This window comes from Malaclemys terrapin, chromosome 3 (assembly GCF_027887155.1).
Source record: "Malaclemys terrapin pileata isolate rMalTer1 chromosome 3, rMalTer1.hap1, whole genome shotgun sequence".
NCBI lineage: Eukaryota > Metazoa > Chordata > Testudines > Emydidae > Malaclemys > Malaclemys terrapin.
The window spans coordinates 2,833,918-2,849,588 of NC_071507.1; the positions used below are offsets into that span (position 1 = coordinate 2,833,918).

General features: G+C 42.7%; 1 protein-coding gene across 1 annotated transcript in view; it reads left to right on the forward strand.

Moving 5' to 3' along the window:
* Nucleotides 1–226: 226 nt before the first annotated feature.
* The window catches only part of ZC3H6 (zinc finger CCCH-type containing 6), a 63,320-nt gene continuing 47,875 nt past the window's right edge, over nucleotides 227–15,671 (forward strand). The window contains exon 1 of the mRNA XM_054023025.1: nucleotides 227–819. Coding sequence (XP_053879000.1) covers nucleotides 728–819 — 92 coding nt within the window. The 5' untranslated portion in view covers nucleotides 227–727. The remainder of the gene's footprint in view (nucleotides 820–15,671) is intronic.

Here is a 15,671-nt window from a genome sequence, read left to right on the forward strand (position 1 = left end):
GCGGAGGAGGACGCTATGCCTAGCCATGCCTTTCAATCTGACCAAGGGGAGGGCGGAGATCGGTAAGGCCCGCCTCCTCGCGTCCTGCGATCGGCAGCGAGTTCTCCCAATGGTCGGCTTCCCGTTCCGTGACGCTAGCGGCGCGGCCCAATGGGAGCGCAGGGGCGGGGCTCGGCGACGGCTGTACGACGCCATCGCCCTCCGACTCCTCCTGGCGCGGAAGAAGCTGTTGTTGTTGGCCGAGGCGCTGAGCGCGTTCGGGCCGCGCCGCCGCCATTTTGTGAGAGTGTCTCGGGCGGGCGGGCGCCATGTTTGTAAGGAAGAAATAACCGGGCATCTCCGGCCACCAGCACTCCCTACCCCCCGTGTGTCCTCCTCCTCCTGTGCCCCGGGCCTGCTCCTCCGGGCCGCGCCGCCGCGCCGCCGGCCCCGCCTGCCCGCGCGGACTGCCAGAGCGGGCAGCGGGGCGGCCGGGCTCACCCTGTGCAGCCTCCTGCACAGAGTGACTGTTAGTGTCTCACTAAGTAACCGTGAGTGAAACCTTCATCATCTCTCCTCGCTGAGGGACCGACCCTCCTCCTCCTCCTGCGCCTCCTCAGCGAGCCTCCCGCGCCGCCGAGTGCGCGCCGCCTCCTCCTCCTCCTCCTCACCACCACCACGGGCAGCAGCAGTGTCCTGCCTTCCTCCTCCACCTCCCTCCTCCTCTGCTCACCCCAGGGCCCGCACCATGGCCTTTGAAAGCCTGTTCGCCAACCCCCCAAACCCAGCCCTTGGCCCAAACATGCCCGACTCTGACAGGCACCATGCGGGGGACGAAAGGTCGAGTAACATTCTTCTCTCTCCGCGTCTCATGCCGGTGATGCTGTGGGTTAATGGGCCTGGCGGGTGAAGGGGGTGCGGGGCTGGGGGCCAGGTCACCTCCAGGCTGCGAAGTGGGGGGTTAATAGGGCGGGGGGAAGGGGGTGGGGGACTCCTAAGGACAGGGGCATTTTCTTGCATGCATTTGCCATCTCATTTTTTTTGGTTCCATCTCTTTCCATACAATGCACTTTGCAGCGGGTGTCTGTTGGCTGTCACCGTTGTGTTTGTTACCCCCCACCCCGTGCTGCTCGTCAGGGGGAAGAGAATGTTTTTATCTATGCAGGACGCCTCGCACTAGGGCCATATTTAACCTCATTTTCTCGCCAGATTACACCCGCCACATTTAACTGGATCTTTTTTTAATGCAGATTAAGGTCTGACTGACGTTCTCTTTCTTTGCCACCTCTCAATCCCCATGCGCAGCAAACCAGAGTCCTTTTCCTGATGTGAGGAGCTCTGTTCCGGCTCCCTCCCTTTCTTTTCTGCAACTGTGGTTGGAAATCCAGATCCTAGCCTCAGACAGCTCTGGCCTTCCTAGCCACTGCCCAAAAATTCTCTTCTAGCCTCACCACTCCCCGTCATTCAGGGCACGTGGACAGAGAGCGCATGAGTGCCCTTGTAATGGTGATTTTCAACAGCAGCCCAACCTTCCCGCAGACTTCCCCAACCATTTACAGTGCTCTTATCAGATGATTGAAAAACATGACACACCCTCTGATTAAACCTCAAAACACCCCTGTGGGGTAAGAATTATTAATCCTATTTTTTTTACTGGTAGGGAAACTGAGGCCCACATAGGTTAAATGTTTTTCCCAAAACACACAGTGTATCCCTGATCTGGAATAGCCTCTGGATTGTTTAACTTCTAGTCTCATGATTACCCCTTCCATCTTCAATTTTAAAGTAATCTAAGTGCTACTGCATATAAAAGTTCATGATGGAGAAGACTACCGTTAAATAAATTTGAAGAGTTCAAGGGAAGATGCATTAAAAAGTAATAATATTGTATCACTAGTCTTGAACTGTGACAGCATCATAAATTGTCCAAAGAACTTGCTTAAAAGGTATACTTGCATACCAGTCAAATATTAATGGAACATGCACTTTTTACCATAGAACATTGTTTCAGGTTTTGTAAATATTTGGTTCACATTTTCATTAAGAAATCTGTGGTGATGTTGGGGCCCAAGAATTCTTTACCACTATTTCACTAGAGACTAATATTTCTAATTTGAAATTCTTCAGAATCAGTATTCTAGCTTAAATTGTTACATGTAAAGTGCCTTTCAAAAATTATGCTCACTAGTATACTTATTCCTACACTGGGAAAACTGGTAAATTCTTATTTTATAGCTTTGTTTAAATATCTTCAATTTAATAGATTAATTGTACCATTAACTTATTACATTTCTTCACATCTATTTATACTATTTTTTAATTCTAGAAGAACATAATGCCCTAACAATAAATAAATTAAACATGCCTCATAAATAATACATTTAGAGACGATCCTGCTGACTATCTGGATTACCCCTATTAATAGTTTATAGCAAGGTGTGTTCACCATACACTTACCATAATTAAAAGAAAAATAGTAGAGATAAAATATATGCCTTCTCATTTTACAGTAGATATGCAAATTCAACCCAGTCAAAATGCATTATACAGTTTAGGAAGTTTATGGATTTTCCTTATGGATTGATTACTCTGAAACAGGCACAAACTCATCTAAACAAAAACACAGTCCCAGAAAACATGATTAACACTTTAGGGGTGTGGATTTCAGTTTGAACAGCTTTAGGTGAAATAGTTTTGCTTGAACTGTCCCTTGTATTATCTTGTTGAAAAGAAAAATGCAGTGTTTTTAGGTTGATACTTTGGATAAAATCTGAGTAACTGATCAATGTCCATTCCAAATTGAAGAAGTTAATAGAAGCAGTACTATAATATATTTTAGTAGTATAAAATTATAGTGTGTATAGTCTGAGCCAATTCTGCCTTCCATTCAGTATTTTACTACATAAGTTGATCAGTAGTATGACTTTACTATGGCAGTAATCCCATAGATAAGTAAGGGTGGCAGTATAGTAGGTAACCAGTACACAAAAGGTTGCAGATACTGATTTTATGTAAATCAGTGACACTTCTATTAACATTTAGCAATCTTGGCATTAATCTAATCTTTAGAATTACAGAAATGAAATTTTCATTACAGCTATAGATAGTTGCAAATTACCTTTCACATTTACCCCCAGTTTGATCTTGTTTGTTTTTAAGAGGAAAGTATTGCTTTGGGCTGTAACTTTTCACGGTCTTACTTTAAAGATAAATTTTTTAAAAACAGAGAAAAATAATTTAACTCTTTTGACTGAGTGTGAGGAAAATACTTTTCTCCCACAAAAAGCTGTGTAGGACTTTTTTTACATGCACAAATAACTAAATAAAAATAGCTCAACTTTCACATGAAGTTAGTTCTCCTGAAGGATTACTCACAGTGTGCATTTTTTAAAAATATGGAAAAAATAGAAACAACCCTTTCCTTACACAAACAAGAAACAAACAAATTGAGACTACAGCAAATAAGCACTAAACACAAAAATACAGCCCTATTTACATATACAAAGAACCACAACATTTCTGCAATAAAGCAGGTGTCTTAAGAGGATAAGTGAAGAGAACAGTCTGTGATCTCAAATAAATACATAAAAACGGGCCCTAATCCTGCAACACATGGTGTGGACAGACTGCTGGACTGTCCCCAAGAGCCCCACTGAAGTCAGTGGGACTTGGCATGGGTGCAGCAGTGTGCTGGTGCTTCTGTCAGTTGCAGGATCAGGGCCTTGCTTTTAAACTGTGATGTGCAGGCATGTATATTGTTAAATCACACAGTAGATGATTTTACTAGATATATCCCTGCATGTCTGGCATAGGAACTGAATACTTAGTTTTTACAGGTTTCAGTTTTTAGTTTTTACAGATACAACAGAATATGGCACCAGTACAACTCTGACTACTTTGGTCTCCTAAATAATATTGAACTACAGGCTTATAGGGGCTTGATTGCAATAAGTAGGGCCATGTTTGAACTAGTGCCATGTTTACCGCAGCAGGAAAGTTTAAAAATATAGATCTTTCCATGTTTTGGGATGAATATTTTTATTTGAAAGTTCAGATCAGGTACAGGTTCCACTTTTGCAGGTGTATAAGGCCCTGTTTTGCAAAACTATTGTAAAAAAAAGAAAAAAATAATGACCTAATAAGTCAGAATGGTTAGGCACTAATTATGGAGGCTTTACTAGTGATTCTTTAGTTAATTTTGTGTTGTGATATCAATTTAAAGCTTGACTAAAATATACTACCTCTGTTTTATATGATGAAGATTTAATTTAGTCTCCAAATCTGACAAAATAACTCTCCAAGGGACAGTTGAACTTCTTATGTAACTTTTGCAGTGAAATTTAACTAATTTTTGCAGAGGAATAATTTGAAAAAGTTTCTTTTTTTTTTTTTTTTTTGAAAAATTGGCTTGTTTCATGTTTTTGGTTCCTTTTGCTAACAACCACAAACCCCAGTCATCACACAAGTACGCATTCTGATATCCTATGCACATTCTGATAGTATCTTTGAGGTAGAAAATTTCTGACATTTTAAAATTAAACACACAAGATAGCCTATTTGAGTTTCACTGAGGTTAGCCGATGGACCAGCTCATTCTGTTACTACCATTTTCTGATGCTGTCCCGCCTGTTTCAACTCGCCACCTGTCATCTGCGTATATCCAGGTGAGCCAGATAGACTCATGGCTGCCCAGCCTGTCTCACAGGTTTTCTGCCTTTCCTGTTCCCTGTGGCTCCTCCAGCTATCCTAGGAATTTCCTGGTCCCTTCTGGCACCCCAGTTCCTTGGCACTTCCTCATCCACACCCTGGCAAGCATAACTTCAAGGTCTGCTACTGAAATAGTACTTATCTGACAAACTTCCTGTGGTTTACCAGAGTGGTGCTCTGCTCTGATAAGTCATAAGGCCAGTGGGTGATAGAGAGTAAGGATTGTGGTGGGAGAAATGAGGCTGGGGTTAGGTAGGCTGAGCAACAGTGAGCTTAAATTGCCATACAGTCTTTATCATTCTCTGCTCCACTGTAGTTTGCAAGTTCCTTGCCCCCAGCCTACCTAGGTCTCACTGGCTCCCCAATTGCATGGAACACTGGAGGATTGTTGTTCAGGGGAGTCAGGGAGCAAGGAAGTTGGAAAGACATTGAGCTTGAGAGCCAAAGCGCAGAAAAGCTGAGGGGCTTGAGAGGTACAGCCTAAGATATTCCTGCTATCCAGCATGCCTGTCCTCCTAGTCCCCCTTCTCTGCTTTCCTGCTCCTCTATTAATTCATCCTGGCTCCATGCTATTCTGTGTAATTGCTCTCCTTTTCCAGGCCTTCACTCTATACCTCTTGTAGGCCATTGACCTCTCTCCATGCCCCCTCTTTTTACTCATGAGTGTTTCAGGTCTCTTCTCCCTGTTGAATTTGCAAATATTTGCCATGATCAGTTACTTTGAAATTTTTAAAATATATAAATATTTATTCACCACAGAAAAAAAAATAATTAAGGTAGAGTTAAGCTTGTGGCCACATAACATTGCCTAGTGCTGATCATACCTTTCCTGGACATGAGTTTAAATGTCCAAGTTCAAACCTTAGAAAATCAGAAAACGCAGAGTTAAGTTCCTCCACGTGTCTCTTACCATAAAGGAATGGCAAATGCCAGAAAACTGGGAAGTAGGGAATAAAGTGACAGCATGCAAGATAACTACTCAAGGCAGTGTCATGTGGCTGAAATCTTAATTCCATTTTAGCAAAGTCTTTTTTCTGCTGAATTTCCTTAGTTATTTTAAATAATAACATGAGACTTGAGAACAGTGGAACCTGGGGTTAGGGGGAGTAGTCCCGTCTTTGTCCCTGGCAGCCTGCCATTGCTCTTCCTGGCAGAAACCCACTCCGATCATGTCCCCATAGCCTGTTTGGAGGTGGGTTTCCCAGTGCCCTACCTACAAAAGGCAGACTAGAACCCAGCCAGCTCAGTGTGACAGGAGAGCAACAACCCTTCCCCGGATGATTTCTCTGCCTGCCCTTCAATTTGAAAAGCAGTGGCCAAAACTAGTGGACACCTGAAAATTCTGATAAGTTACTTGCTCTGCATCACGTAGGAAGTCTTTAGCAAAGCTAGTTCTCCCGAGTCCTATCACCTTAACTGCAATCATCTTTTCTCTCCTGCAGCTCCCTTCAGTGTTCAGTCAGAAGTTCTATCATGTGCAGTTATTTGCTAGGGCAAGTTTATCTGTATGTATGTTAGTTGGTCACAGGCTTGGCCGTGTTGTGTAGACAGCTTGGCCAAGAATATAGATTTGACCTGATCTTTGTGAGAGGCAGCATGGCTTAATGGATGAAACTTGGCTCCGCAATAGGCTTGGCAGAATTTGATTTTTATTTTTTTTATAATCTCAGTGTTTATTTTTAAGTATTTTTTTCCCGTTTTTATTGATTTAAACTTTCATGATTGTGCAAAATTATGGGCTTCAGGTATTTTTTATTGATTTACATTTTCAGTTTTGGGCCATTATGGGGAGTTCAGACACAGGGTCAGACAATAATTATTTAATGAAAGTAGACATTGAGATTTAAAAAGTTAAAGCTTTATAACCGTTAAAACACATTGTCAGCATTGCATGTCAAATTATAAAAAGTAAATATCCTTAAATCAAACTCATGTTGTCAGGAAGCATTTTTCTTATTGTGCCTATCTGTACACTTTGATTATTATTGATGGAAATATTTTTTCATCAGTTTGTGTGTGTGTATAGTGACATCTATATATAAACATCTAATCTTCCAAGCCTATATACGAGACATGGGTTCTATTTCTGGTTATGCCAGAAGTGATCTTCTGAAATCTCTCTGGTCCTCAGTCCTCCCATCTGTAAAAGGGGATGAATACGTACATCCTTTCTAGTTTTAATATAGATGAAGCTTTTCTCAGTGTGAGTTGCAAAGGGATTTATTAATGCCAGTTAGTGGAAGAAGGGAGTGTAGAATTACTGGTTTCTAGTGGAGTGCTCGTGTAGCCTAAAAGGGATATTTTTATGAGGGCAAGTAAGAAATTTGCTGGTTCAGAGTGTATGTCATATCTCTCTCTTTACCCTATGTAAGAATAATGCAACTGGGTAAGAAGCAACAGAGGGTCCTGTGGCACCTTTAAGACTAACAGAAGTATTGGAGCATAAGCTTTCGTGGGTGAATGCCCACTTCATCAGACGGAAGTCTTGTGTCTGATGAAGTGGGCATTCACCCACGAAAGCTTATGCTCCAATACTTCTGTTAGTCTTAAAGGTGCCACAGGACCCTCTGTTGCTTTTTACAGACTCAGACTAACATGGCTGTCCCTCTGATACGCAACTGGGTAAAAGAGTTATTCTGCTACATCATGTAATAGATGTGTGCTTTGTGATGTTAGAGGTCTTAGGTTCAAATCCCTGCAGAGAAGCGTTTTTCCTGTCCTGTATGTGTTCTCTTTTAAGTTCAAAGGGGAGCTGGTGTTGAAGCTGTGTCAGGAGTTCCATCAAAGTGTGTATGTTCCATGCTCGTAATCCATAAGAGAATTGCCAGCTCTGCCTCATCTCACTCTGTAGTTCTCAAGAGGTCTGTTAACTTCATGTTTACAATTATGGACCTTCTTTTTTGGTACCATGTACCAGATGTTGGCTAGGAAAGTTGAGTGATATATATTTAATGCAGTTCTTGCCCTGTTTCTTTCCTAGGTGTATATAAAAAAACACTAGGACTTGTCTACGTGGGGAAATTTTCCAGCACAGCTGTACTGGTATAATTATACTGCTACAGCTATGCCAGTATAACTTCTCCAGAAGGCATGCTCTTTTGGGATTTAGAGTACCTTTTTCAGTTTAGCTTGTATGTCTCTTTGGAAGTGATTTAAGCTAAAGTGAAAAAAAAAAAAAGGCACTCTGAAAAAGCATGTGCATGGGGAGTTATGCCAGTGTAGTTACAGTGGTATAATTATACTGGTGTAGTTAGGTCAGTAAATTTCCCTATGTAGATATGCCCTTAAAAAGCTTTTTGCAACTTTGGAAAAAGCTCATTTTAGGGTGCCCTGTCTTGGGAACCCCCTTGTTCAAATGATTTGGATTTTACCCTCTAGGTCTACCTTGGCCCTTGACTCAACTGACCAGTTTTCTTTGGGAATTTTACAGAGTGTACAAAATTTGCTTTAAAAATATAGCTTCTCAGTTAAGTTGCAGTTGTATTTATCATTTCTCCATAACCGGTGACAGTGTGAACATAAGTGAAGGAGGGGTAAAAGTCCATGGAGCCATATACCTTCTGCCTGGCATTGTGCCTTCCAGGGGACATGTGGGCATGAAAGATGGGTGTGTGAAAGAAGCTTTAGGGGATAGGGAACCATGAATGGAAAGGTTGGGGGAGAAGGGTAATTTGGAGGACTGTTAGAAAGGGGGAGAGAGTGCACAATTTGAAGGAATATAGAAGGCAGTTACAAGGGATGTTGACAGACATGAAAAGGGGACAAAATGGGGGAGGAGGTAGTCATGGAAACAGGAAGTGTGTTCACTATGTTAAACTTGACTGGTTTAAAACATTTGACATGTTCAACATTGATAAAATTTCCCCTCTTAAGTGCCCCCAATTGGTATTCTACCAGTTATAACCTTCCATCCTACATCCAAACACACACACTCCTACAGATGTCTGGACATATGTAGTGAAGGTGAGCCTAGTGCAGTTACATGCCTGCTGTATTGAACCTCATATGACCAATTAGAGCACTTTTGTGTTCCTGCAGCATTTATATAAAAATAATTTAGTTTTCTTGCCAATTAAAAACTAGGGAAATTCCCACATGCAAATTAAGGCTAATCAAGTGTATTTCCCATCAATACAATCAATAAAAACAAAGAAATCACCAGCTAAGCCAACATTTTCATCCACACCAATCACAACTCTCATAGAATACTACCCAAATATACACAAGCCACACATTTATTTTCAGTTCCAACTTAGAGCACTCACTATGATGATAATCCAGTTCTTCAGAGTCACATTGAAATGCAAAACATAAACTCTGACCCCAGGAAGATAAATATCTTTCCAGTAGAATAGCTGTAACAGTCAAGTCTAGATGTCATTTATACACGAGGAAATTGGGTAAATATTTAGCTTTTGTGTTTGAGTGTAATTATGAGGAATTTGGACGTGCATTTGGAGTGGCTCTGTGTTAGAATTACAAGTGAGTTGCTTATGAAGTTTCAGAGTTTGTGACTGTTTGGCAGTAAAGTTGAGAGAGTAGAGGTGAATGTAAATGTGAATGTTGGCTTAACTGGTGATTAACGTGATATATTTTTATTATTGTGCTTGTAGGAGATGGACTTGAGCAAATTTTTAGTACAAAGTTAGCAAAGTTTTTCCGGGCGGGGGGTATTACATAGAGGGATGTCAGGAAAATGTTTTAACTGTTGGCTTGAATCTTTCACTTTGTTATTGCAGGGAGTGCTTACTAACAAACTTGGATGTTCCTTGTCTTTAGCCCCCATCCTGATCATATTTGTGTAGACTTTGCATATCTTGCGCAGTGGCCTATTTTCTGTCTGTAGGTCTAATTATTTTTCTATTGAACTTTTTGGTAAATTAAGTGCTTATCACCTCCATTGCCCAGTCTGTTTTATTGCTCTTGTATGTGATCAGTATGATTTTAGTAACCACAACTTCTTGTCACACAAAAAGGTCCAATGTATACAAAATATACATGTCTAAGAACTAATCTTTCCTAACAGAAAACCTCTTTTTACTCTCAACTGAAGTTTCAGATAATAGGCAAGACTAATGTTTCAACACTGAATTCTAATTTAGGAAGAAAAGGATTCGGTTTTGTTGAATGGACATATACTGGTATTACCATAATAGCTAGGTTTCTGAAATTTTATAAGAAATTGCTTAAATTGTAGGAGTTTTGTTCATGCAGTCTGTAAAGATTAAGAAAGCAAGTTTGAGTAGTAAAAACATTAGTGTAAGGTTTGCAATTTTGTCATCTTTTTATCTTTTCTTTTTTCTATTACACATCTGTAAATGATAAGTTAGATGTAGAGTTTTGAGGCTTGTTAACTTGTATGTACTTTATACTTTTTCTGGTAGTAATGTCCTGCAAACTATTGGTAATTGTTTCCCTTTAAGGCTTCCTCTAACTTTAAAGTTGTAAGTGACAGCATCCTGTTTTAAAGCAAAATCCTTAAATTACTTTTTAAATGAGACCTTCTCTTTACTTCACATCTCATCAGTCAAAAATAGGTTTAAACAGAGGGCAAAGATGTCTATTAATAAAAAATTAAATTAAAAGTTTAATAAAATAGGATGTGTGTGCATTGTGGTAGTTTCATGATGAAGTAATGGATGCTGGTATAGTCCACTGCAAATGCTGGGAAAATGTCTGCACTCCCATAGTATTGCACTTTGGTGCGCTTGTTGTGCACACACCTGATCCAGAGAATTTTGCCTAGCAGTACCCATACAGTGGCGGCGCTTGCACCTCGTGGCCATAGCCCATCCCCTTGCTACATGAGGCAGCAACGCCGCTACACCTATATTCCTTCTTACCAAGCATGGCTGAAGTTGGACCTCTTTGTGGTTTTCACCTCACAATCCCTCTAAATATACAACTATTATATATATATATTATATATAATAGTTGTATATGACTATTTAGTACCCTTAGTATAATATTAATTAGATTTAGTGTTAGGTGTAGTTTAAGTATTTCCCTGGTGATGCCCTTACAAAGGTTTAAACATTGTCCCTCATGTAGAGGAGCAATCCCCAACAACGATCCCGATACAGGATGCTGGCTGTGCCTAGGCGAAACCCACATCAAGGAGCAGTGTTCAATTTGCAGATCATTCACCAAATGGACCCCGGTGCCGAGGGAGCTTCGTCAGAAGCAGCCCTTGTCGAACAGGCCATGCATCTGCTTCAGCACCAACGCTCTTGTCAAATTGTAGGTTGCCCTTGAGTTCCGAGAGTGCTGCCGCTTTGCGTGCTGGAGTTGATGCCTTTCCAAAGAGATTGAGGAGTTGTTCCCTGTGGAGTGCACAAAGGAAAAGGTCACATCAGACTGATTGAGGCCACTCCAGGTCATGTGGGGACTCATCTCCTTCCTCCAGATGGAGTGTGGATTGGCACGGTGAATACCAGTGCATGGGATGGAGCAGGTCCTATCAACTGTTCCCTGGTAACAGTCAAGGGGGTCGGAGATTCCGTACCATTGACTCTGTTTCTGGCCCCAGGGCGTCTGTTGATTCTGGTACCAACGAGGGTGATGCTAGCACCAGCTGTTTCTGCACCGGTGCATGTCAGGCAGCAATATAACCTCGTCTGCCTTTCTGTCCCAACCACTCCCTTGGTCCATGACTTTACCAGGACTGCATCTTTTATAGCCCTGTTGGCTGTGCGGGCCGCCGAACCTGTGAGTCTGTCAGCACCGTACCGTGATGTTTCCCTTTCACAGTCAGTAGAACTGGGACCGGTACCAGGCTCAGCACAAGGGACTCCCCCGGTACCAGGAGCGTCTTTGGCACCCCTGTGACCGCTGTCACTGATATTACTATGGCGGCATTCCCTGCCTTCCACTTTGGCACCATCAGTTTACCTTGGTGCACTGCCGACTTCGGGGTCGACACTGCTTCCAGCACCGAAAACAACAGAGGCATACTCAGTGGTGCTGATACCGTTTCCACCGTTGGCGACCTCTCCCTTGTCATTCTGGGCTACACACAATTCAGCGTGGTTGCTCGCACTCTCAGGGCTGGCTCTACCTTTATCCTCTGCAGCCTGAGACTCTTCGGCATCCACGGCGAGATCTTCCTCCTTTCATTCTCCATCACTTGACCCGCGTCGGAGACAATTCTTGGAGCGTTCTGGGTAGCAGGATTGGTGCTCGTCTTGTGGTCGGGATGTGGGCCCCTGGCCTGGCATCTACTGGCCATCAATACCCTATCCATACTAGTGGTATCCATGGGACACTCGTCAGTCGCAGAGGTCCCACTCCTCATCTCGCTCAAAGGCGAGATCACCAACTGGGTGTGTAATGGTGACTATCAAGTCATCACAGGCCAGGCACTGGTGAGCCTTCCCCTCGTGGAGCCTCCAGAGTCCTCATATCCAGGCCCATCAACCCTGGAGTAGGATCCAGCTCTGGCACAATTAACCGCTTCATCTTTGTCCCCAGACAATTCCGCGGTGTCTGTCTCTTTCTTCCCTTTGGTACTGAGGATTTCAAGGTGTGCCTGAACCTTTTGCGGTGCTTGGCTGCTTCCCGAAGTATTCAAGCAGAGTTCCTGTAGGAGAACACCCACGAGTTAGTGGATATCCAACAGCCATCTGCTCCTGGGAAAGTTGCCCTCCCTGTTCACAATGCACTCCTTGAGCCTGCTAAAGTCCTCTGCAGCATGCTGGCTTCAGTACTGCCTGCAGCAAAGCACTACTTCATTTCGGTGCAGGGATTTGAGGGTTTTTACTCCTATCTGGCCCCAGATACCCTGCTTATAATCACGGTGAATGATAGAGCCAGGCAGGGCGGGTTTAAGTCCACTCTCAAGGAGAAGGACTCTAAACAAATGGACCTGATGAACAGGAAGATTTACATCTCCTCTTGTGGATGCAGATTGCTAACCGGCAGATATTACTGTCCAAGTACAACTTTGTGAACTGAAGGCCTATGTCTAAGTTTGCAGACCAGTTGCCCAAAGCCTCGAGAGAGGAATTTCAGGCATTTGTCACAAAAGGCTGCTTGGTGGCTAAGACTTCATTGCAGTCCGCACTGGACGTTGTGCATACTTTGGGCAGAGTGATGGCCTCGGCTGTGACCAGGAGACGGGCTTCTTAGCTGCAAAATTTGGATAGTGCTCCCAGTGTGCAGCAGCACATAGAGGATTTGCCCTTCAGTGGCCAAACATTCTTTTCGGATGAGACTCGGCACTCCTTCAAGGACTCAAAGGCTGCTCTATGTTCCTTGGAAGCATACACACTAGTGGTACAGAGGTGATCAACAGCAGCAGCACTATCGTCCGCAGCACACATTTAGGCAGCCTTTCCCTCCCCCAAGACAGCAGGACTACCCCAGAAAAGGGCATACATCCCATAGGAGGAGGCAGTCAGATTCAGGATTTGGCCAGCCCACATGCCCTTTCCTGGCATTCCCAAGAGACCATTTTGACTCATTAGTCCAGAGCAGTGTTCCAGTCATCGCTCCTATTCTCCCCTTTCCCTCTGTTTGGGGACAGGCTGGCTCACTTTCACAATGGCTGGGGCTTTATCACCACCGACATCTGGGTCCTAAGCACTGTCAGATTGGGCTATGCCATCCAGTTCTTTTCCATCTCTCCCCATCCCTCTTCAGGGACCCCTCTCATGAGATACTGCTCCTTGAGCAGGTTCGCTCTGTACTGGTTTGGGAGTGGTGGAGGAGGAGGTTCCGCCAGAACACCAGGGTCATGGCTTCTATTTCTGTACTTTCTGGCGCCCAAATCTAAGGAAGGGGCAAGACCCATTCTTGATCTTTGTGGCTTCAACAAAGGTGGATCGGGCCAAGTTCATTCTCATTGTAGTGGCGTGGCCCAACGCAGTGCTGGTTCTCCAGTCTTCTCGTATTGTCAGTTCAGCCTCTCGTACTGTTTCCTCTCCATCCCAGCCTACTCACTTAGAATCACGGCTGCACCTCGTGTCCCACGCTCAGTCCCCTGCATCTCACAGTGTGGCTGCTTCATGGCTAAATGAAGAGGAAGAGTGGTGTTCTGCAGCTGTTCAACAGGTCCTATTCAACAGTACAAAGTCCTCTATTAGAATGGTCTATTCAGCAAAATGAAAGTGATTTTGGTGTGGTCATTGGCCCATGAAATTCAGCCGACACTGGCTTGTATCCTGGACAACTTGGAATACTTGTTGCATCTTACTTGCTCTTAGGTCATTGAGAGTACAGTTGGCAGTGCTACCAGCATTTCATCCCCCTAGTTAAGGAAGATCTATCTTCTCCAGTACCATGATAGCAAGATTTTTTAAAGGGCTTCTTCATCTCCATCCTCTGGTTCAAGACCTGGTTCCTTTGGGGGACCTTAATATGGTCCTAGCAGCTTTAATGGGACCTCCATTGAACCACTGGTGGTGCAGTCATGAAAAAGGCAAATGTAATCCTAGGATGTATCAGGCAAGTTATTTCCAGTATTACAGTATTTCCAGAGAGAGACAAGTATTAATGACACTGTGCAAGGCACTGGTAAAACCTCATCTGCAACATGATTCTGTATGATTCTGGTCACCCATGTTCAAGAAAGATTAATTTAAAAAGGAACAGGTGCAGAGGAGGCCTATTAGGATGATCAGGGAATGGAGACCTTGTCTTATGAGAAGAGAGTAAAAGAAATTGGCTTGTTTTTAGCTTAGCAAAACAGGTTGAGAGGTGATCTGATAGTTGTCTATAAATACCTGGTAGGATAGACATCAGGGAGAGAGAAGAGCTATTTAAGCTAAAGAATAAAGTTTGTACAAGAACAAATGGGCATAAAATGGCCATGAATAAATTTAGAGTGGAAATTAAAAGGTTTCTAATCATCAGTGGAGTGAGGTTCTGGAACAGACTTCCAGTAGAAGGAGTGGGGATAAACTTATCTACCAGTAGTTCTAAGATGGAGCTTGATAAATTTATGAATGGGTTTATATGATGATGATGCCAGCAGGGGATTGGACTGAACCCATAAGATCCATTCCAGTTGTAAGTCCTATGTTCCTATTTTCTTGGGATGAGTCTTCTGAAGACCCTTGGCCCCTCAGGAAGGGACAACTTCCTTTTGGTCAGTTCAAGGACTTTATGCACAGCTCTAGGAAAACACCTTTTAAAATCTCCTCTTTGTTCTGTTCTGAAACCACTTCTTTAGTTTCCTATTCTTGGCTAGAGGCACAGATATTATTTTGGTTTTCCTACTGTTCCATTTGATCCAAACCTTGTCTCTGCAGGCTACCATCATTTTTGTCTTGCAATGAAACAAGACTTTCTGAAGCAGAGTTAGGATTTTTTCTTCAGAAAGCCTGACAATTTAATTGTCTCTTGTTATAAAATGCATTTTAACATTGTAACCAAGAATAGTGTTGAATTCATTCTCTTTGCATTTGAAATGTAACTAGATAGCTAAACCGGATTTCCCTGTCGTGTTAAGGACCGTGTTTTTCTTGTTTTTTAAGAGCTATCAAGACCTATTATAGCTAACTGCTCACATCTGTGGTTTCTGGCACAGTGGACAAGTACAGATCTCAAATTTTGTGTGATCTTGCATTTGAAAAATTATGAAGTATTAATCACACAATTGAGCAATTTAAATTTAGTGGTAATTTTGTCTCCTCAAATCAACACAGATTGCATTCCAGGGATGGTAAGAAGTAGGTTTAAAAGTTTTATTTAGCTTATGCTAAGGACTTCAGAAAGTCTAAAGATATTCATCAGTTTTCATAAGGGAGAAACATCTAAAAACCATCCTTTGACTGATGGCTTAAAGACGACAATCTATTATCCTACAGACAGCTTGAGCAGTTTTTTCTTGTTTGAATGGCATTCTGCTAGGGAGATACCCACTCCCTTAAACTAATTGAAATACACGAGTAAAAAAAAAATTACGATTTTTCAGCTTAATTTTATAGAAATAATTTTTGAACAAATAACTTTGTGTTTTACATTTTCTGTCAAGTATAGTGGGG